The following is a 22,357-nucleotide window of genomic DNA, read 5'->3' as shown; positions in this document are numbered from 1 at the left end:
TTCCTTGCAGTGGGGTGCCCCTGGCTCTTGGCCTGCACAGAAATGTGCCATGGCCCCTGCAGCCCAGATGTCCCAAGGCTGGCCTAAAGTCCACTGCCCTTTGTCCCCATAGGTACACTCATGCCTGTCAGACAGAGGCTCTGGGTTTGGGGTTGGAAAAGGAAGTTCCCGGAGGCCCAGGATGCAAACTCTGCCCTCCACAGAGCCGGGTTCTGTTCAGGCCACAGGGCTGCATAAGGTGTTCTTTGTGCCCCTGATGCCTCCTGAGAAGGATGTTGGCGGCAGCCCCCCAGTCCAGGGCTGGTTCCTGACCACCGAGGCCTAGCAGCTGACTGGCGGCAGGTCAGGGGTTGAGGGAACCCTCAGAGGTTGTCAGCAACCAGACCCTCACTCTCTTCCTAAAGCTTCCCCTCTCGGCTTAGCTCAAACTTGCTCAGAAAGGCTTTCATAAACAGCGCAAGTCTGAAAACTCCCGAAAACTCGGGCGCTCTCCCCGCCCCTCCAGCCCTGGGGGCTTCAGGAGGGTCTGGGCTGCCTGCCAGCCCCAGGCTGTCCCCAGACTTAGGGGTGGGGGGGCGCGGGGGCGGTGCTTTTACCCTCTCCTTCCCGCTCGGTCTCCGGCCCGGAGTTTTCCTCAGGCCCCAGCCTCCCAGGCTCCCCACCCTGCTCTCCTTTAACCCTTTCCTGCGAGGGAAGGAGGGGCGCGGCTCTCGGTTCTCTTGGGAGGCCTAGGAGGCGGCAGGGCTGGCTGGAGGAACGGAGAGAAAGGCCGGGTGCCCGAAACCAAGCCCCCTCTCCCCCACCGGGGTGCCCTTCCTTCCTCTCCCTTCCCCTGGGGAAAGGGGAATGTGGAAGGAAATTAACTTTGACCCCCGGATTCTGGCTCTGGGCCCAAGACTTGAGTGGAAGGCAGAGGTTTTCAGGACCCCCGCCCCCGCCCGTCCCTCCCCGCCTTCCCCCGCCCCGCCGCCTCCCTCCGCGCCCCTTTAAGCTCCCGGGCAGACGCAGCTAAAGTTCATCCTGGAGGGGCTGGCGCGGCGGTGAAGCGGGGGAGGGTGGGGGCGGAGGGAAGGGCGGCGGGAGCCCGATCGGTCCCACCCCCGTTGCAACCCCTGGCAGGAAGAGATTGTCGCGGGAGCCGCCGCCGAAAGGCTCGGAGCTCCGGGGGAAGGGCGCCCGAGCCGCGGCGGGTGGGTGCGCGAGCCGGGGGTGGGGTGTGTGTGTCGGGGGGACCCAGGCCGAGGCGGGGGCGCGCCGCCCGGAGGAGGGGGCGTGGCCTAGGCGCCTCCGGCCCGGGGACGCCGGTGACACTGTCGGCTCCCTTCTTCCAGGGGCGGGCGGGGCAGCCATGCTCCTGTCCGGGGGCGACCCTCCGGCGCAGGAATGGTTCATGGTGCAGACCAAGTCGAAGCCCCGGGTGCAGCGGCAGCGGCAGCAAGTGCAGCGCATCTTCAGGGTCAAGCTGAACGCTTTCCAGAGCCGCCCGGACACCCCCTACTTCTGGCTGCAGCTCGAGGGACCCAGGGAGAACATGGGCAAAGCCAAGGTAAACAGCGTCTGGCCTCTTATCACTTCCAGCCAGACCTTTCTCCCTCCCTTCGCCCCACTTCCCTCCCCCCTCCCCCCCCCCAACCCGGGAGGCAAGGGTCCCCAGAGGCCCCCCGACCTGGACTGGGCAGTATGGCGGGCAGGTACTGGGCCATTCCCTGCCTCTCCACTTCTGCAGCCTTGGGTCCTTCCCTCTGGTTCCTTCTTTCTTTTCTGCCCCACCCCTCTCTTGCGTGTCACTTCAGTCCCTCAAGTGTGTTGAGAAAGGCTCTGCGTTGTGCGTCCCCCCAGGAGCCCTCCCTGGCCAGGGCCCGCATTTACAGCCTATTCCTCCATCGGGGGAGCAACTTAAGGTCTGGTATTTCTGTAGTCTGTGCAGCATATCTCTTTGTTCTCCACCCAGAGGCTGGAAGGCCCAGGTCTTTCTGCCTTCATGTAAGTCTCCTTAAATCCTGGGCTGCGCCTCGGAGCCTGAGTGCTGGGACAGGAGGGGCCATTAGAGACTTCGCTAGAGAAATGCTGGCATTTTACAGATGAGGTATTGGGGACTGGAGAGTGTCAGGGGCCTCCTGGAACACTTAGGGTAGGGTAGGTGGGGGTGGCAGGGGCTCTGGGCTCAGCGCCCCACACTCTTGATGCCCTAGGCGGCCTCTTACAGGGGCTCAGGGGCAGAGGTGCAGCTGCTCTGGAAGGCAGCAGGCTTTGGAGATGGGTGGGAATCCTCTGGGAGGAGGGCTGTGGGCTTCAGATGAAAGGGCCTGCTGTGTGGGGCTGGATGCTGGGCAGGCCAGGTCACCGTGTGCCTCTCGCGCGTTTGTTCTAGCTTCTCTCACCCGCTTCTCCTCCACTTGGGCCTATCAGGTTCCCTCTGATCCCCCGTCATGGCCAAGGTCTCCCTCTTCCCCCAGATTCCCTTATCTTATCTTTTCCTGGTAGGAATACTACAGCCTCCCTCAGTCCCAGGCCACCCTTCTCCCCCATGCACCCCACCCCACCCCAGCACACTCCCCTTCCCCAGCTAGGTCTCTACCAGTATCCTAATTGGTCAAGGCCATGGGTGGGGGAGGCCCAGAACACGCTGGCCAGTGGACAGGCAGGCTAGAAAGTTCCTGCCTCAGCCCCTCCGCTGAGCTGCTTCGTCAGCAGTTTGTCCAGTTCTGACAGAGGTGCTGGGGGAGGGGAGGGGTGCCTGCCCACATAGCAGATGTGCAGGAGCCCTGGAGATGCAGACTTTTCAGTAGCTAGGATAGGCGGGTTAGCCCGAGGAGCCTTCAGGTTCTTTGGGGGTCTTAATCTTTTTGTTAATTTGAAAGACACCCGCTCACCCTTTTGTGAGACTGCGGGTGTCTAGCTCCCCTGACTCCTACTTACATCCTTCATCAGCTTCTCCAGGCTCAGCTACTCCTGCTCCCACTGCTGCCTCAGGGTCCCTGGGGCCACTGACTTTCCCTCACACCCCAGGCCCTGCTAGTGCAGCCAGTGGCTTTCTCCAATCCCCCCCATCCCGCCCCATCCTTTCAGCTCTTTCCCACCTGTTTTCTTCTGGAGAAAAGCACAGTTTAAGATGGAAGCAGCATGAGGGGTTTGGGTAACTCCCTCCCTTATTGTAAAGAATGAGCAGAAAGAAGAGATGAGTAGAGCTTTGGAGCAGGAGGGCAGGGAACGTGGGGAGGGTGAGGTTTTGTTCTAGAAATAGGAGATCTGGGCTCAATTTGCTGTCACCAAGTTAACTGCTGGGACAAATGGGTGTGGTGGAAAGAGCTGGAGATTGGGGTTTGCTACCTTCTAACTGGCTGACCTGGGTCAAATCACTGACCTTCTCTTGAGCTTATTTCCTCATCTATAAAACAATGTAGTAATACTCACTTCATGAAAGAGTTGTTAAGAGTCAGCTGAAGTAATGCATGCTTACTTTTGCAAATGTGGAGAGTTATAGGGTAGAGATGTCAGTAAATGTTGTGGTTAACAAGCTATATAACTTTGAATGAGTTCTTTTCCCTCTCTGATTCTGTCTCCTTGTCTGTGAAGTGAGAGGCTTGGATGAAATGCTTTCTAAGGTTCAGCAATGTGATGCAGGAAAATTTCCCATGTATAAGGATGTCTTGAGCAGCTGATTGGTGGCTCAGTGGTAAAGAATCTGCTTGCAATTCGGAAGACATGGGTTCAATCCCTGGGTTGGGAAGATCCCCTGGAGGAGGAAATGGCAATCCACCCAAGTATTCTTGCCTGGAAAATTCCATGGACAGAGGAACCTGGCCATGGGGTCGCAAAGAGTTGGACATGACTGAGCACACAAGAAGGATGTCTCGGAGTTTCCATGTAGAGGTGCTGTGGCTGACCCCAATCCCAGCTGTAAGGACACAGAACCATGTACCTTGATAGTGAGTTGATATACATAGCCAGCTGGCAGAGAGAGCTCAGTGAGACTGAAGCTTGTGGGATGGAGAAGGGGTGATGGATGTCCTGTCTGTGAGGGAAGAAGGGGTCAAGAAGGGTACGGGCTTCTTTGGAGAAGAGCTCAGGTGTGTTTTTCTATTATATGCACTGGTTTTCTAGGAAATCTCTGTAGAACTTGAAAGTACCTTGAAGTAGTTTTCTTGTGGTGGGATTTAAAAAATAATGAAGGCATTGCTGGAAATCACATTTCCTAGGCAGCAAAAACAAGCCCTGGGGAGGCGTGGCCTTTCTGAGGTGAAATCAGCAAGTAGAAAGGAGAGTTCTTAATGATCAGAGTCTCTCAGAGACAAGCCCTGCTCAGCTTTTCTGTCCTCCTTGACAACGGTGTGAAGAAGGGTTGGGTGCTGAGAGAACAGGTGACCGTTCGAGATGATGGAATGAGGTGATGGGGAGCTCGAGATTGAGACGGGGAGCCATGGGGCAGGGTGTGGTCTGCTGACTCTGGGCTTGGCTCTCACGTGCAAGTCAGCCTGTTCCTGCCCCACACTGACTGTGAGCGGTACCATGAAAGCTGGCAGTGGCCAGGGGTGTGCTGAAACTGGCTCCTGCTGACCCATTGTTGCAAAGTTTTGGAAGTTTTTGAGCCAGTGGAGTCCTGTTCATAGTTTGAAATCAGCCAGGATGGGAGTAGTTACACCACAGAAACTGGAAAATACTACAGATCGGGACTGCCCTCCCCACAACTGGCTCCCTACAACTTACCAGCACACATAATTGTGTTGTGAGCACCTGATCCTTTTCCTTTAATTACTTGTTTTAATTTATTTTTTAAAAGAGATGCTTGCACATATATTTATCTCTCTTCCTCTCGAGCTTCCCTCCCACGTCCTTCCCATTCAACCCTTCTGGGTCATCACAGAGCACAGAGCTAAGCTCCCTGTGCAGTACAGTAACTTCCCACTAGCGATCTATTCTACACATGGTAGTGTATATATGTCAATATACTCCCTCAGTTCCTCCCACCCTGCATACGTGTGGCTGATTCATGTTATTGTACAGCAGAAATGACATTGTAAAGCAGTTACACTCCAATTTTAAAAAGAGGCTTATTTACATTTATTTTTATTTAGTTTTTGGCTCTGCAGCATGCGGCATCTTAGTTCCCTGGCCAGGGATCGAACCCGTGCCTCCTGTAATGGAAGCAAGGATTCTTAACCACTGAACTGCCAGGGAATCCCTCCTTTATTTTGAACTTAATTTTTCTTTATCAAAATAATAAAAAGTCCAGTAATTTTTTAAAAGTCCACAGTATAATGCAGTGATTCCTTGCCTTAGTCCTGCCAACTCCCTCTTCTGTGCTCTTCCCTGTAGAAAATATCTGTTCTGGAATTTATGCATCTCCATATTCCTAAAAAATATGTAGATCCTGTATCTTTGGATTAATTTTAGATACCTTTTTACTTCCTTTTATTATAGGTGAGGGCTTCCCTGATAGCTCAGTTGGTAAAGAATCTGCCTGCAATGCAGAGACCCTGGTTCGATTCCTGGGTGGGGAAGATCCCCTGGAGAAGGGGTAGGCTACCCATTCCAGTATTCTTGGACTTCCCTTGTGGCTCAGTTGGTAAAAAAAAAATCTGCCTGCAATGCAAGAGACCTGGGTTCGATCCCCGAGTTGGGAAGATCCCCTGGAGAAGGGAAAGGCTACCCACTCCTGTATTCTGGCCTGGAGAATTCCATGGACTGTATAGTCCGTGGATCCCAAAGAGTTGGACACGACTAAGCGACTTTCACTTTCATTATAGGTGAGGATTTAGCTCCTTTATATTGCCATCCCTTTTTTCTTCCCAATATAACTGTATTTCATTTTCTGTTAAATCTGTATTTATTATTCGCAACATTATGCCCATGCAAATATCACTCACATCTAAACACTGAAGTATACTGTAATTAGGTTTTCTATCTTACTTTTCAATTTTTCTGAGGTAAAGAGCTCACACCTTTCCTGTTTGTTTTCCATTGAACTCATTGCTAAGTCTTATATAACTTTCAGTAGCTGCTCACGACAATTTTCTGTAAGGATAAGGTTTTGATTCAAGGCGGCCTGTTACAGATTTTTTCCCGGGGGCGCCCTTCTTTCTTTCTGGTCAGGCTTGTGTGGCTATCATCCTGAGACTCCTGTTTGCTGTCATTCTTGGCATCCTTTTGCCCTTTTCTTTCTTAAACGCCTTGTTTCCTGAACGCTGTGTCTTTGTCTTGGGTTGGTGGAGCACGTCTGTCAGTAGCGTCATTAAGTTAGAAAGATGGTGCTGTGCTAAAGATCATGCTGATAACTGAGATCAGCGTTCCTGTTTCTGGAATTCCACTCTTCAACCTGAACTAGATGCCCTCTATGCCTCCCAGAGCAATGCTTGATACATAGTAGATGCTCAGTAATGATTTCTTGAATGGATGAATACATTCTAAAATTTCTCTCCACAATCATTCTGGAGATTGTCTTTGCTTTTTTTCTGAGTTGGGTCTCTTTTCTTGGTTTTTCTTTTCTTGATTTGCTGGAAAATGCTCTGCAGTAGCTTCCTGAGAAAGGCTTTAGAGAAGGTAGGTTCTTGGGGTTGCATATCTGAGTATCTCCATTGCATATCTGAAGGTCACTTGATCGACAGTTTGGCTGGTATCGAATTATACATGGAAGATTATTTCCCTTCAGAAGTGAGAAGGCATTAATCTATTGACTTCTTGCTTTGGGGACATCTGAAGCTATTCTTGGTCCCTGGTCCTTTGATATGAAGTGTTCTTTTCTCTCTGGAAGTTTGTAGTTTCCCCCACTCTTCTGAGATGCCCCAGAGAGACCCTTTTGTATGGGCATCTGTCTTCATCCATTGTTGGTTACTATGGCTGAATCTCTGAATGAGAAGAATGAGTTTCTCTGCACTCACTGCTCACCGTAGACCTCACTGTCGGCCTTCCTCTCTTCCTGCATGATTTTGTATGGTACCCACACTCTCAAGTACACTGATCAGCTTCTGCAGAACAAACTTCAGGGGGTAGGGTGGTAGTTGCTCAGCCTTTGTGTAGTGGAGTAGGTAGGCTCCCAGATCTAACTGCTCTTCAAACAACTTCATCTTAGTCCACCTTTAATTTAATTTTTTTTTTAATTTACTAGCTGCACTGGTTCTTAGTTGCAGCTTGTGGGATTAGTCTTTAGTCGTGGGACGTGAACTCTTATTTGAAGCTTGTGGGATCTAGTTCCCTGACCAGGGATTGAACCTGGCCCCCCTGCATTGGGAGCATGGAGTCTTAGCCACTAGACCACCAGGGAAGTCCCCTGAGTCCACTTTTTAAAAAATGTTCTCCTTCACTCCTAATTCTGGAGTTTTTTGGATTCTCCTTCAGTCCTAATTCTGGAGTTTTTTGGTGCTGCCATTTTTTTTTTTTTTAACTTTTTGAGTGTTCTACAGTGTAATTTGGTGTGCTTCAGGAAAGCAGACAATGAATGGTAACTGACTTATGAGAAAGAAGAATCCTAAGTCAGGACTGATAAAGTATACAGCAGTAGTAAGCTGTCTGGTGGTATTATTTTTATTTAACTTACACATTGTCCGATGACTCACAGGACACTGGGCAATATATTTAACAAATAACAAATACACAACATTTTTCTGTGTGTACTTCGTTCCTGCCTCTTCTCTACTTCTTCTCTTGGAGAAAAAGGTCTGGGTAGGCTTAAAGCAGGAAAATTGCTCCAGATATTTTCTGGATGTAAAGGTCTGGGTAGGCTTAAAGCAGAAAAATTGCTCCTGATTTTTCTGGATGTAAAGGTCTGGGTAGGCTTAAAGCAGGAAATTTTCTCCAGAAATTTTCTCGATGTAAACGCCTTTTTTCTTATCTGTTTTTTCTCTAACGCGCCATTGGCTTCTTTAGTGGCTCCGTGGTAAAGAATCCGCCTGCCAGTGCAAGAGATACAAGAGACTCGGGTTCTCTCCCTGGGTCAGGGAGGTCCCCTGGAGCAGGAAATCACAAACCATTCTAGTACTCTTGCCTGGAAAATTCCACGGACAGAGGAGCCTGATGGGCTACAGTCCATGGGGTCGCAAAGAGTTGGACACGATTAAGTGACTGAGAACACACGCGTATATAGACAGCATCGTGGTTAAGACCTCAGACTTTGGAGTCAGAGTGCCTGAGTATCCCAGCCTCTGTCTGTGTGACCTCAGACATGTGTCCTTTCTTGCTCACCTGAAATGGGGAGGATAGTAATTTCCATATAGGTCTGAGAGAGGAATCAACGAGTTGATGTATGTAAAGAGCCTGGCACCTAGCAAGTACTCAGTAAATATCAGTTCAGATTTATTATTTTGAAAGTCACCTCATTTCCAATCTATATTTAAATTGTATTTCTTTCCTTATTGGCTGCGCTGTGCGCAGGCTGTTCTCTGGTTGCGGTGGGTGGGGCTAGTCTCTGTTTGTAGTGCGTGGGCTCCTCGTTGCAGTCACTTCTCGTCTCTTGTTCGCACGGGCTCTGGTGGGCCAGCTTCAGTAGCTGCGGTTCCTGGTCTCTAGGCCACCAGCTCAGTAGGTGTGGCACATGGGCTTAGTTGATCCACGGCATGTGGGATCTTCCCATGACCTGGGCCAGGTGGAAGAGGTAAGCTCAGACCTGAGCAACCTCGCTTACCCACCGCCTGGCAAGGGTGAGTCTGACCAGGTGGAATAACTCTTACAAGTCTGAATACCGTGAACCCCATGTGGTCTTTGGGATGGCTGTTGGAGATCCAAAATGGAGCATTTGTTCCTTATGGATCTGTCAGGGGAAGGCAGGAAGAGGGATGACTGTGGTTGACACAGGGGTGAGGAGGCGCTTGAGGATGAATGCAGTCATCAGGGTTGGCCGATTAAGAGGGGATTCCCATGGTTCCTTGGAGCCCGTGGGGTCATGCTGGGGGAACTCAGTCAGAGAGTGGAAGAACCCAACCTCTTCCATCCCAATGCTCTCTAAAGATGGAGTGTGTGAGCCCTGGAAACATGAGGGCCTGGTGCCCAGACAGCCAGAGGCCACCCTTCCGGCTCAACCATTGTATATATCTGTGGGGATCCCTTGGATACCAGACCAGGGACTTATCTTCTCCTCTGTCCCCTCTGGGCAACAGAGTTACCATGGTTACAGTTACAGGTTGTGCCAGAGAGCTTCTGCAGGGGGATTAACCAGAATCTCACAGGATTACCCCATAGTCACTGTGTAGTCAACCCGAGGAGGTGGAAAGAGCTCTGGTTTCAGACCCAGACAGATGGCAGCTGTGGTCTTCACCCAGTCACCGCTGACTGTGTGTCCCTGGGTCAGCGATATGGCCTTTCTGAGCCTGAAAAATGGGAATAGATTGTACCAGGCTCAAGCTAAGCACTTCCTTTGTATTAACGCACTGAAACTTCATGATAGCCTAATGAGGGGGAAACCATTATCCCCATTTTACAGATGAGGAAACCTAGGCAAAGGGAGAGTTAATAACTTGGAGGGTACTCAGTAATGTGCCATCTCCCTCCCCTCAGCTATTTCACAATTCTAGAATGCCAGGGTAGGACTGGCTCTTGGGAGTGTCTCATTTAATCCAGCTTTTTACAGGTGAGGAGACTGAGCCCCTGAGAAGGTGATAGTTTTCACAGTACCCCTAACATATTGAGGTCCGGTTGGAACTAGAACTAGAACCCTTGACTCCAAGCCCAGGTACTCCCCTCCCCCATTTGTCAAAGCTCCCTGGAAAAAGATGAGTGTGTGAGGAGGCAGTACCAGGGAGAGAGGGCTGGGTCCCGGGCAGGAGTTGGGGTGGGGGGAATGGGTCATTTGGCTTATTAGTGAGCAGGGGGAGTGCACGTGCTTAGTGAGGGGAGTGAGCACCAGTGACGGGCCCCCAACAGCTGGCTTCCTTCCTGTTTTCCCCACTGGCTGCAGGAGTATCTGAAGGGCCTGTGCAACCCGGAGCTATGGAAGGAGGTCCGCTACCCAGCAGCTCTGCACTGCGCCTTCCTCGGGGCCCAGGGCCTCTTCCTGGACTGCCTGTGCTGGAGCACCCTGGCCTACCTGGTGCCCGGCCCCCCGGGCTCCCTAATGGTGGGCGGGCTGACCGAGTCTTTCGTCATGACCCAGAACTGGCTGGAGGAGCTGGTGGGGCGGCTGCGCTGGGGCCCGGCCCCTTTGCTCACTCCCCGCGGCATCTGGGAAGCTGAGGTGACCCGGGCCTTTGGGGCCCTGGTCTGGATCCGTGGTGACCAGTATGCCGGGGACCTGCTGCAGCTGCCCCCGGCGGTCCAGGAGCTGCTGCTGAGCCTGGTGCGGGATGCCGCTGGCAAGGAGGACATCATCCAGTGGCTCAGCCGCATCGGCACCTCCGACTCCCGCTCAGACTCTGAGCTCCTGATCTGTCCAACCCACCAGCAAAAGGAAGGTCCAACCATGGTGGCCGTGGGAGACGGTCCTGGCCCCTTTGTGGAGATGGGGAGCCCAGAAAATTCAAAGAGATTAACCAGCCTGGGAGCCACAGGGGCCCTAATCTCGGGTACCCCAGGCCTGAGCACCCAGCAGGAGACAGCAAACCAGCTGGTCCGGTAAGTTCTGGAGAATCAGTTTGTCTTCTCTCCTGTTTCTGCGCCCCAACCCCAGGGAAAGAGTTTGGGACCTAACTCACCTTCCCACCTTTCCAACAAACTCGGGTTTCCTCCAGGGTCACTTCCAACAACCAAGGTGGTGTGGACTGTGCTCGCGAGGAAGGGTCAGTGCAAGCCAGCAGCAGCCAGGACTCCGTGGATCACACCCAAGCCTCGTCCCAGCAGAGGCAAGTCCGGAGAGGGGAAGACAAGCTCCCCCTCCAGCCTCCAGTATCAGCCCTGAGTGTGTGCTCACCCTGGAAGGCCTGGACCCCAGGGCCAACCTTTGCACCCATGTGGCCAGGGGCTATTGCTGCTACCTTCTGGAGGATCAATGAACTGCACTCTCTTCACCTGGCCTGGCTCCTGTCCCAGGCATGCTTCAGTTTCCCTTTCTGGCAGAGGCCACTGGGCCCCATTCAGTTCAAGCTGCCAGGGCAGAATCCTTTGCCCTTAAATCTGGGATGGAAACAGAAGGAGCTGGTTCCCCTGCCCAGTGTGGAAAGCCCAGACTGTACACCAGACGGCGGGCCGGGAGGAGAGGCAGCCCTACAGAACTGCCCAAGGCCAGAGACCCCCAAAAAAGTCATGAGTTTACTGGTGGTCTCAGGAGGCTCAGGGGTAAAGGATAAGTCTATCCCAGGACTTCCACAGATAGGGCCACCTTTGACCTCTACACCCCAGCTCCAAGCCAGAAGTGAGCTGGGGGATCAAGGAAGTGTGCAGTGGGATTGTAAGGGGCCAGAAGAGGGGCCCGTTCCAGCACCACCCACTGGGCAAGGGGTGCCTGCTGCTCAAGGGGGGCTGACAGCTCCATCGGGACCTGACTCTAAGACAGTGCCTGAAACTCTCAAAGTGCCCATGGCTGCTGCAGTGCCCACAGCTCGAACCCCACCCACAAATCCAGTGCTGCCTGCAGCCCCCAAAGTGCCTGAAACCCAGATGATGGCGGCAGCCCACGAAGAACGTGCAGCCTCCGAAGTGCCTTCAGTTCCAACAAAGCCAGAAGCTCAAGTGGTGCCCACAGCGCAAAAGGCCGCTGTGGGTGAACCAGCACCTGCAGCTCCCCATACTCCCACAGCTCAGAAAAGGCAGGCAGCAAAAACATCACCTGCAGGTCCCCAGACATCCAGAGCCCAGACTGGGCCTGCCCCTAAAACCGGACCTACAGCTCCCAAAGCCCCTGCCGCCCCGCAAACTTCCAGAACTCCGAAAACGCCGGCGGCTCAGAAGGCGCCCGCAGGTCCGGGGTCCACCCTGGATGCAAGCAAACTCCTGAGTGAGAGCCAGCCTCCGTCAAGGGGCAGTGCTTCCTTCCTGAAGGGCCAGGGGCAGCCTGGAAGTCAGGGGCCACAGTGCAGTGGCACCTTGGCTCCCAGTAGCAAGCGCCAGCCTCAGGTGGAAGGGCTCCTGGGGGCTGGGGAGGGGACCCCAAGGCAGCCAACTCGCCACCCACAGGCAAGCAACACAGTGACCAGCTTCCAGAGGTACCACGAGGCCCTGAATACACCCTTCGAGCTGGACCTGTCAGAAGAACCCGGGAACCCGGAGCTGCGGCGGGTGGTCATTGATGGCAGCAGCGTGGCCATGGTGTGAGTAGCCTTGGGCCTGGGGTGGACTGGGACTGCCGGGGAGCTCAAACAGGCCGTCCCTGGGGGCACCCTGGGGTGCCATGGGGTTTGAGTGGGGGAAAGGGGAGGGACAGGCACGTGTTGAGCAGCTACTGTGTGCTGGGCAGTGCTTGCGGAATCGACATAGCAGCCTTCCAAGGTGGATTTCTGTTCTCCCTTGATAGAGACAGAAACAGGCTCAGAGAAGTGATGCGTCTTGCCCAAGCTCCCAGAGCCAGTAAGGGGCCACACTGGCCTTTGGGTTCAGATCTGCCCAGGCCCAGAATCTTTCCCTTTCAGCCTGCCTCACATAGCAGGGGGCCTGTAAACCCCAGTTTTCAAATGTTCAGCCCAACCCTTAAGGCCCAGCACTGATCTCAGTGAGGATTTTCCTCACTGTGCCAACCTGTAGAGATCAGGTCCCTGCACAGCACTTCCTGCTGTATATGCATATGTCAGCATGAATACGTGCAAGGTGTCTTCATTTGCCCGCGTCGTAGAATCTATGCTGAGAACATTGCCAGCACATGGTCGTGGTCAGCAAATGTTTGCTTCCAGCCCTAAACTGAGCTTTTGGTTATAGAGGTTGCCCTCTTCCTTTTGCCCTGGAGGCCCCTACACACACACGCACACGAGCAGGTGAGTGGACCCAGTAGGTGCTCACTATTTGAAGAAGGAGGGAAGGGAGAGGGCACGGTTGGTGCTGATGCTGGTGCCCTGGCATTTCTGATGCCCTGTGCTGTCCTGGGCTGGTTCTGAGGAGAGTGCAGAGGCAGGGCCATTCCTAGGGCAGAAAGTTGCTCCCTCATTGGTACCCCTAACCCCAACCCCACCTCCAGGCACGGTCTCCAGCACTTCTTCTCCTGCCGGGGCATTGCCATGGCGGTGCAGTATTTCTGGAACCGGGGACACCGAGAGGTCACCGTGTTTGTACCCACCTGGCAGCTGAAGAAGAACCGGAGGGTGAGAGGTGAGCTGTGCCCTGCCCCCCAGCCCCTCCGGTGTCACCACGCCTTCTTTTTCCTTGCCTTTCTGTTCCCATCATAGCCTTTCCTCTTGGCGCTTCCTCTGACCCTCACTGTCTTCTGCCTTTCATTTCCAGAGAGCCACTTTCTGACAAAGCTACATTCCCTCAAGATGCTTTCAATCACCCCCTCCCAGCTCGAGAATGGCAAGAAGATCACCACCTACGACTACAGGTGTGTGGCTTTGCAGGCCTTCTCTTGTGGGGCCCCGGGCTTGGGCTTCACTGATGTGTGAGGCAGAGTCTTGCTTCATCTGCTCTGGGGAGATGGAGGCGAACATGTCAGAGGGTCTTGTCAGAGAGGGAAGTGTGGTGCACTGGCCCTCTGTAGGCAGAGGGAGGAACACAGAGAGGAAAGGGCTCCAAGATGGTTCTATTCAAGCCCAGGGACTGTTCCTGAATTTGGGACTTTGCAGTCCCATTTCTCTGAGTTAATAGGCTTTCCTCTCCCATCAGCTTTGGGCTGAAACCCTCTACTGTCTTTGGATGGGACTAGCCCAGGTGACTCCTGGTGCTTCAAGCAAGCCGCTTCCCCCAGCAGCTGATTTGGGTGCCAGTTTGGGTTGAAGCTGAGGTTTTCTCAAGGAATTGCTACAGTCTTTTCCTCCTACCGCCTTGGCTCTGGGAGGAGGTGTGTGTGTGGCTGGAGCCCTGGCTCTGAAAATGGAGTCAGACTGCCCCTGCCTCCTAGCTAAAGGCCGAATGACTCCCTATTTGTCAATCTTGCAGCACGTGACTGCAGGTCCAATGTGCACAGGGGATCCTGTGATGCTGCTTCTGTTGGGGGCAGAGAAGGCCCTCCCAGCTCACTGGCCCTGGGCTGGAGTCGATGCCCAGCAGGCACAGGTCTTGGCTTCACTTAGACTCCTCCCATGCCAGGCAGAAAGAAGTTCGGTTCCTCCCTAAGACATGGTATCCACTGAGCCTTCAGGTTTGGGTGGGGCAGCTCAAGCATCCTTCCTTCAATAGCATAGACCCTAAGCATGCAGCTTAGATCCTGCATAAGGTCTTTAAAGTGAAAGTGAAAGTGAAGTCGCTCAGTTGTGCCTGACTCTTTACGATCCCATGGACAGTAGCATGCACCAAGCTCCTCTGTCCATGGGATATTCCAGGCAAGAGTACTGGAGTGGGTTGCCATTTCCTTCTCCAGGGAATCTTCCCGACCCAGAGATCGAACCCAGGTCTCCCGCATTGTAGACAGACGCTTTACCGTCTGAGCCACAAGGGAAGACTCTCAAGTGTTAGCTTAGCTGCTCAGTTGTGTCTGACTCTGTGTGATCCCATGGTCTGTCCATGGGGTTCTCCAGGCAAGAATTCTGGAGTGGGTAGCTATTCCCTTCTCCAGGGGAATCTTCCCAACCCAAGGATGGAACCCAGGTCTCCTGCATTGCATACAGATTCTAATGCCTTTTAATTCAGGCCTGGGTTTGAGGGAAGAAAGCTTTTCTGTGGGGCTTCCCAGGTGGCGCTATTGGTAAAGAACCTGCCTGCCAACACAAGAGACTTAAGAGACATGGGTTTGGTCCTTGGGTCAGGAAGATCCCCTGGAGAAGAGCATGGCAATCCACTCCCAGTATTCTTGCCTGGGAGATCCCATGGACAGAGGAGCCTGGCTGGCCCCAGTCCATAGGGTTGCACAGTAGCGGACAAGACAAGCGACTTAGCACACACGGCTTTTCAGCAGAAGGGCCCTCTGCTGGGCACTTGTGGGATTGCATGGTCGAGGCTGCTAGAATTGCTTGCTGCCGCAAATGCTGAGAAGTAGGTAGCCTTTGCTTTCTTTCCTGGTCACAGCCCTCTTTCAAGGAGAAGTGATCCTTGGAAAAATGGATATGTTTACTCAGGTAGGTGTTTTTACATGTGTATAGATGCATACATATATATGTAAATGTGGCTTGGCATGTACATGAATGTTGTCAATTGGTGAAGAATAATCATGGAGTATTGGATATTAATATCTGCTGTGTAGCAGGCACTGAGCTAGACACTTAAGCGTATTGTCTCATTCAGTTTAATTTTCACGGCGATCAAGGGTAGGTATCTTATGTTTGATCGACAGGTACGGAAACCGAAGCAATAAAGAGGTATGTGTGGATGTGGATAAGGCGTGGGTTTCTGTGTGTGTGTCTAAGCATGTGTATGTGAGTGCCTGTGTGTAAAATAGGGGTCTTTGTTTGCATAGACAGCTGGGGGATGTGCATCTCAGGCTGCCTTTCCGGGGGCTCATGGTTCTCCAGCTAGCTGCGTAGACAAGGATGGGCTCTCAAGCCCTGGCTCCCTGACTATCAAGGGCAGTGTTTTTGTCCTACACTTCTCAACAGGAAGCTACAAGTTCAGTTTCTCAGAGGACTGGGGAGGTGAGAGGCTGGGTACTGGGTCTATAGTGACCCCCCTCTCCCTGCAGGTTCATGGTCAAGCTGGCGGAAGAGACAGATGGCATCATCGTTACCAATGAGCAGCTCCACGTCCTGATGAATAATTCCAAGAAACTGATGGTCAAAGATCGGTGAGGCGGCTTCCATGGGATTGGGCTGTTCCTTCCCTGTGGGTGCCAGATAGCCCCTGGCAGGGGATGGTTGGAGGCAGGGAGAGGGGCCTTGGACCAGTGCTCACCAGCACCTGCTGGGAGGATATATTGGTCTCAGCTCCAGCTGCCAACAGGGTGTGAGTGGTCAAGAGCTCCATAGTGACCTTTCTTCCTCTGTCCTGGGCCCAGCCTGCTGCCCTTCACCTTTGCGGGGAATCTCTTCATGGTGCCTGATGACCCCCTGGGCCGTGATGGCCCCACCCTGGATGAGTTTCTGAAGAAGCCAAACAGGTAATGGGCTGGACCTCCCCAACCCCCTGCCACCTCCCAGCTCCTCCTGGGACTGACCGGAAGCTTCCCCTTGGTGCTAGCCAACATTTGTTTAGTGCTTAATAGTGAGCAGAGTGACTTGACTTTTTTAGGTCTTTGTACTTCCACCCACATCTGCATCCATAAACTAATTACAGTATGGTTTTACAGTTTACAATCTTGCACGCACGCTTGAGTACTGTATGTATCCTTCCACAGCCGGCATCTGTCCCCACGTTTGATTGTTTTTCCCAGGTGCGCGCCATGTTAGTTCCTGTGGCTGGCTTTAACGTCCATTCCCTATTCCATTGCATGAATGCCCGACAGGTTTACGGGGTCTCTGATGGGAGGCCATTTGACAGTTTCCGTGTTATGCTGTGGGCACCCGTGCTGTGGTGAACCACCTCATTCTTGTTTCATTGCATGCAGGGGGAGCTATGTCTGGAGTATATACCAAGAGGAATTTTTTCCACGTGTCTTTCCCCCTTTGACCCTCACAGCTTGACTTAGATACGTGTGACCACTATCCTTATTTTACAGATGAGGAACCTGAGACTCAAGTACTTTCCCCAGGTCACTGTGCTGGTGCTGGCACAACTGATTTGCAGTAACTCAGTTCCTCTGGCTCCCACCCACTCTGAGCCTCCCAGTTCCCTGGGCCCAGCAGGGGACTGTGGTTGGCACCTTCTGGGCAGGGCACTGCTTCCTGGGTCAGGTCCCCCAGTCCCATTTCCCCATTTTGAAGAAAAATGCTGTGGCCGAGGCCTGTGTGCTGTGCCTCCTAAGCCCCTTGTCAGGCCTCCTTCCCTCTCTTGAGCTCCCCTGGCTTGCTTACCCTAGAGTCTGGTTGGAAGGACCAATCATCTAATTCTTATCAAACCATTGGCTTAAAACTGCTTGGAAATGTCACTTGATCAATGAGGTTTTGATTAAATAAGCCTTCAAAGCCCAGATGAATATCTGACGTTGCGGTTTAGTGATTCTGGGGCTGGAGGGAGTATCTGGGCAGGTCGTGCTGTGTGGGAGGCTGACCTGGCCTCAGGGGCACTCAGCCATTTGGTTTCGCCTCAGGTGGCCTCTTGGGCAGGCTGTCCCCCACCTCCTCCATCAGACCCTTCTGCTCTGCTGTTTTGGTGTAGGTTGGACACCGACATTGGCAACTTCCTGAAGGTGTGGAAGACCCTTCCTCCCAGCTCGGCCAGCATCTCTGAGCTGAGGGACGACACGGACCCTGGCCCCCCGGAGAGTCTGCAGAATGTGGAAGAAGTCAGGGAGGAGCAGGAGGAGGAAGAGAGACAGGACGAGGAGCAGAGAGAGGAGCAGGAGATGCAGAAGCCGGCTGAGGAGGAGGAGGAGGACCTGGACTCTTCGCTGATGTCCGTGTTCAAGGCTGAGTGCCCTTCCCTCTCAGAGGAAATCCTCCGGTGCCTCAGCCTCCATGACCCCCAGGACGAGGCCCTGGACATCGATCTCCAGCCGGCGGTGGCCTCTCCCTCGCTGGGCATCCCCTGGGATGGAAAGGCTCCCTGCCAGCAGGTCCTTGCGCAGCTGGCCCAGCTGACCATCCCCAGCAACTTCACCGCCCTCTCCTTCTTTATGGGGTTCACGGACTCCCACCGGGACGTCATCCCCGACTATGAAGCCCTTGTGGCGCCCTTGCACAGCCTGCTCAAGCAGAAGCCGGACTGGCGGTGGGAGCTGGACCATGAGAAGGCCTTCCTGGCCCTGAAGCGAGCCCTGGTGTCCGCCCTCTGCCTGTCGGTCCCCAACCCCCAGCTGCCCTTCCACCTGGAGGTGACGGTGAGCCAAGTGGCCCTGACGGCTGTTGTGTACCAGGAGCACTCGGGGAGGAAGCACCCTGTAGCCTATACCTCAAAACCCCTCCTCCCCGACGAGGACAGCGAGGGCCCGCAGTCAGGGGGAGACAGCCCCTACGCCGTGGCCTGGGCCCTCAAGCATTTCTCCCGCTACATTGGGGACACCCCCGTGGTCCTGGACCTTTTCTACGCCTCCCGGACCTCTGTGGACCCTGAGGCGTGGGACGGCCGCAGGGTTGCCAAAGCGTGGTTGATCAGATGGGCCCTCCTGGTACAGGACAAGGGCAAGAGAGCGCTGGAACTGACCCTTCTGCAGGGCCTGCTGGGGAAGAACCGGCTGCTGACTCCCACGGCTTCCATGCCTCGATTTTTCCAGGTTCTGCCTCCTTTTTCCGACCTGTCCACTTTTGTCTGCATCCACATGTCGGGGTACTGCTTTTACCGGGAGGATGAGTGGTGTGCGGGCTTCGGTCTGTATGTGCTGTCTCCCACCAGCCCCCCTGTCTCCCTCTCCTTCTCTTGCTCCCCTTACACCCCGACCTATGCCCACCTGGCGGCCGTGGCCTGTGGCCTGGAGCGTTTTGGCCAGTCCCACATGCCCGTGGTTTTCCTCACGCACTGCAACTGGATCTTCAGCCTCCTCTGGGAGCTCCTGCCCCTTTGGAGGGCTCGGGGCTTCCTCTCCTCCGACGGGACCCCACTACCTCACCCAAGCCTGCTCTCCTACATCATAGACCTCACCTCTGGCCTCTCATCCCTCCCGTTCATCTATCGAACCTCCTACCGGGGCTCCCTGTTTGCTGTGACGGTGGACACCCTAGCCAAGGAGGGTGCCCAGGGGGGCGATCAGTGTTGGAATTTGCCAAACGACGTGCCGGCCCCCGTAGTGACTCCCCGTACTGTGTGCAAGAGGCCTGACTTGCTGGCATTGCAGCGGAGCGACAGCACCCTGGCTGATACCATGGCTAAGCTGCAGGCCGGGCAGAAGGTATCCAACTCCTCACCCTTCAGTTCCGCCTTTAGCTCCCTCAGCCTCGACAAGGAGAGCGGCCTGCTTATGTTCAAGGGAGACAAGAGGCCCAGGGTCTGGGTGGTCCCACGGCAGCTCCGGAGGGACCTGATTTTCGCTGTGCACGATGGCCCCATGGGGGCCCACCAGAGGCCCGAGGAGACCTATAGGAAGCTGCGGTTGCTGGGGTGGTGGCCAGGGATGCAGGAGCATGTGAGACATTACTGCAGGAGCTGCTTGTTCTGCATCCCCCGGAATCTCCTAGGCAGTGAGGTGAAGGTCATTGAGTCTCTGTGGCCCCTCAGGTCCACCGCCCCCTGGTCCAACCTGCAGATTGAGGTGGTGGGCCCGGTCACCGTCAGCGAGGAGGGCCACAAGCACGTGCTGATCGTGGCCGACCCCAACACCAGGTGGGTGGAGGCGTTCCCGCTGAAGCCTTACACGCACACGGCTGTGGCCCAGCTGCTGCTTCAGCATGTGTTCGCCAGGTGGGGCATTCCCGTGAGGCTGGAGGCTGCCCAGGGCCCCCAGTTTGCCCGCCATGTCCTGGTGAGCTGTGGGCTGGCCCTCGGAGTTCATGTGGCCTCCCCGAGCAGGGACCTCCAGTTCCCCTGCCTGACGAGCTCCGGGGCCTACTGGGAATTCAAGAGGGCCCTCAAGGAGTTCATCTTCTTGCATGGCAAGAAGTGGGCGGCTTCCCTGCCCTTGCTGCACCTGGCCTTCAGGGCCTCCTCCAGCCAGGCCTCGCCCTTCCATATCCTGACAGGGGCCGAGGAGAGGCTGACCGAGCCCCTGTGGTGGGAGATGAGCAGTGCGAACATTGAAGGGCTCAAGATGGATTTATTCCTGCTACAGCTCATGAGGGAGCTGCTGGAGCTCCACTGGAGGCTGGCCGAGAAGACAAGCGAAAAGGCTGAGAATAGGCGTTTCAAGCGTGAGAGGCAGGAGAAGGAGTGGAGCGTGGGGGACCAGGTCCTCGTGCTGTCCCTCCCCAGGAACGGCAGCAGTGCCAAGTGGGTGGGCCCCTTCTATATCGGGGACCGGCTAAGCCCATCCCTCTACAGGGTCTGGGGCTTCCCCACCCCGGAGAAGCTTGGGTGCATCTATCCTAGCAGTCTGATGAAGCCCTTTGCCAAGAGCGTCACCCCGCTGTCCTTCAAGGTCTTGGAGCAGTGAGCTGGAGCGGTGGGGGAGCCCCCTCCCAGGGTCCTGGGCTGCTGCTGCTAGGTCTCCCCCTGCCCCCAGGCATGCTCTCACAGCCTCCCCACCCCTACCCCCGGGACTCTTCACTGTGCCTTTTGTAGAGAAGTTACTTCACAAAGCTTTGCTGAACTGCCTTGAACTGGGGACCAGCGTCCCTATGAAACATCCCCAGTATGGGGTACTGGGAGAATCTGCTGAAGGCTGTCAGATGTGGGCCTCTGGCAATTCTACCCTGGGGAGCAGAGAGTTCCTTTCCCGAGGTAGACCGAGTTCAGTGTCTCTCCCCGAGTGAGAATGTACACGTACACACGCACAGCTCAGAATCTTACTCCTGGCTGTCCTTACCATGAAAAGGTGTGGCTCTAGACCTCAGAATTGAAACCACATTCCCCTGTCAAACAGAAACCCCGGATACGGGCTCCTCCCCTGTCTGTCCATTTGGGGAACCTTTGCCCTTGAAGCCGTAGCAGCTGAGACAAATCCATGCAGGCTAAGGAGAGGCACCCATCCTCGGTCTCATGGACCGCTTTCTCAGGCCAGGCTAGGCCTGCCCATTGACCAAGGAAGGACTGGCAGTCCTGGGCCCCGAGGCTTAGAGCTGGGGTGGGAGGGTGGCCAGCCAGGTGGGCTCGTCCTGCCTGTCGGCTCCGAAGGGCAAGGGGGAGCGAGTCAGCCTACCTCATTTGACTCCAGCCAATGGAGACACTCCCTGACCCTGGCTTTAAGGACATAGACCCCACAGGAGTCAAGGATCTCGATGCCAAGTGTGGCATCTCTACCTGAAGAGCTGCTTTGACTAGACCAAGGGGCCCAGGCCTCTGTTTCGGGTTGGCGGGGGGTCACTGAAATGAGCAGTCTGGCACAGTGTGGTGCTGGCGTGGCTCTTCATTCCAGCCCCACCCCGAAACCCACAGCCTCCTCCCACTGCCCCTGTGCGCTGCATCCCCAGACCCTACAGAGTGTGGCTGCTTTGTCTGGGTTCTCCCATCCCACCCCAGTCCCCTCGATTTGCCTTCTGTGTAGAGACAATCCTGGCCCTCCCCTGGCACCCCCCAGCCACTCTTGCAAAGATCAGTCACTGGGAGAGTGCGTTTCCCACAGGTGTGTGTGCCTTCACTCACCCTCTGAATTGCTGCTGCTGCCAACAGAGAGGGTTCGAGGTGGAGGCCAGCACTGTGTCACTCTGGCTGAGCCTCTATGTCGTTTAATTTCTCTGAAGCTGAGCCGGTCTCCTTGCCTAGCTCATGTTGCCAAAACACTTGATATTGCTAGAGCCAGAGTAGAACTTGCCATCAAGTCCACTTTGCTTGTTTTACAGCCAAAGGAAAAGGCCCAGAAAGGGGATGTGACTTGCCCAAAGTCACACAGAGTTGGTGGCTGAGCTGGGACCAGGATTAAGCTTCTTAGTTCACTGTTCACCGTAGATGGGGGTTCAAGTGAGAGAAGCTCTTAAAATCCTGTACCCATCTTCCATCCAACTCCCCATCTCCCAAATCTTGTGGACAAACTACTTAGGTGTTGCCCTTAAACCATTTCTAGCTGTTAATTCTGTCCAGGAAAGAACGATTGGGTGACAACTGAGACACTGAAAGGTGAGCCGTGGGGTTTTTAGCAGATACCTCTTTCCCCCGCCTCCTCCCGCTGCATGTCCCCCTCCTCTTCCCTTCCTCGTCCTCCCTCTGATGGTCTGTTCAACCTCATTCTCCCTTCCCAGTGCTGTACCCATTCCCTGTTAACCACATTTATAATACTATACCTGTTTGTGACCTTTTTTTTTTTTCCATTTGATTTGTCAATAAATGGATCAAAATGGAGCTAATGTCCAGGTTTTTTGTTTAACTTTAGACTCAATTATGGGCTTTCTGGTGACTCAGATGGTAAAGAATCCACTTGCAATGCAGGAGACCTGGGTGGAGAAGATCCCCTGGAGAAGGAAATGGCAACCCACTCCAGTGTTTTTGCCTGGAAAATTCCACGGACAGAGGAGCCTAGTGGGCTACAGTCCATGGGGTCACCAAGAGTCGGACACAACTGAGCAGGTGGGAATGAAGATGAATGAAGGCTGGTGTAAAAATGGCATCCATGCTAAAGCAACTTGGCTGTGTCGGAAACACAATAGAACTAGGTTTGAAAGCTGACTCCATGGCTGTGACCTATGTGGTCCTCTCCTGAAGTCTTGGTCTCCCCATCTGTCTAGTGCAGGCTAACAATTCCTAAATTTCGGATGGTGCAAGGATCTTATGAAATAATCCATGCAAAGAGGCTCCTGTGGTGCGGGGG

General features: G+C 54.3%; 1 protein-coding gene across 2 annotated transcripts; it reads left to right on the top strand.

Moving 5' to 3' along the window:
• The first annotated feature begins 1,038 nt into the window (after positions 1-1,038).
• Positions 1,039-21,891, top strand: NYNRIN (NYN domain and retroviral integrase containing). Of its 2 annotated transcripts, XM_061430316.1 has the most exons (9): positions 1,039-1,190; positions 1,332-1,546; positions 9,887-10,539; positions 10,656-12,170; positions 13,028-13,158; positions 13,291-13,387; positions 15,617-15,718; positions 15,929-16,030; positions 17,188-21,891. In XM_061430316.1, exons 2-9 carry the CDS (start codon positions 1,349-1,351, stop codon positions 20,048-20,050), a joined length of 5,661 nt encoding a protein of 1,886 aa, XP_061286300.1. In that variant the 5' UTR covers positions 1,039-1,190; positions 1,332-1,348; the 3' UTR covers positions 20,051-21,891. The 2 variants fall into 2 exon arrangements, with proteins under 2 accessions (XP_061286300.1, XP_061286299.1); XM_061430315.1 differs by lacking the exons at positions 1,039-1,190; positions 1,332-1,546 and adding an exon at positions 1,681-1,983.
• Positions 21,892-22,357: the final 466 nt, after the last annotated feature.

This window comes from Bos javanicus, chromosome 10 (assembly GCF_032452875.1).
Source record: "Bos javanicus breed banteng chromosome 10, ARS-OSU_banteng_1.0, whole genome shotgun sequence".
Lineage (NCBI taxonomy): Eukaryota > Metazoa > Chordata > Mammalia > Artiodactyla > Bovidae > Bos > Bos javanicus.
Note: the sequence above shows the minus strand (reverse complement) of the source record. Positions and strands in the feature narration are given on the sequence as shown.

Excerpts from the sequence above, each read along its gene's own strand:
- NYNRIN (XM_061430315.1), top strand. The coding sequence starts at position 1,681 with ATGGCGGGCAGGTACTGGGCCATTCCCTGCCTCTCCACTTCTGCAGCC. Across the intron at positions 10,540-10,655 it reads ACAGCAAACCAGCTGGTCCG|GGTCACTTCCAACAACCAAG; the intron begins GTAAGTTCTGGA and ends GGTTTCCTCCAG. Across the intron at positions 15,719-15,928 it reads AAACTGATGGTCAAAGATCG|CCTGCTGCCCTTCACCTTTG; the intron begins GTGAGGCGGCTT and ends TCCTGGGCCCAG.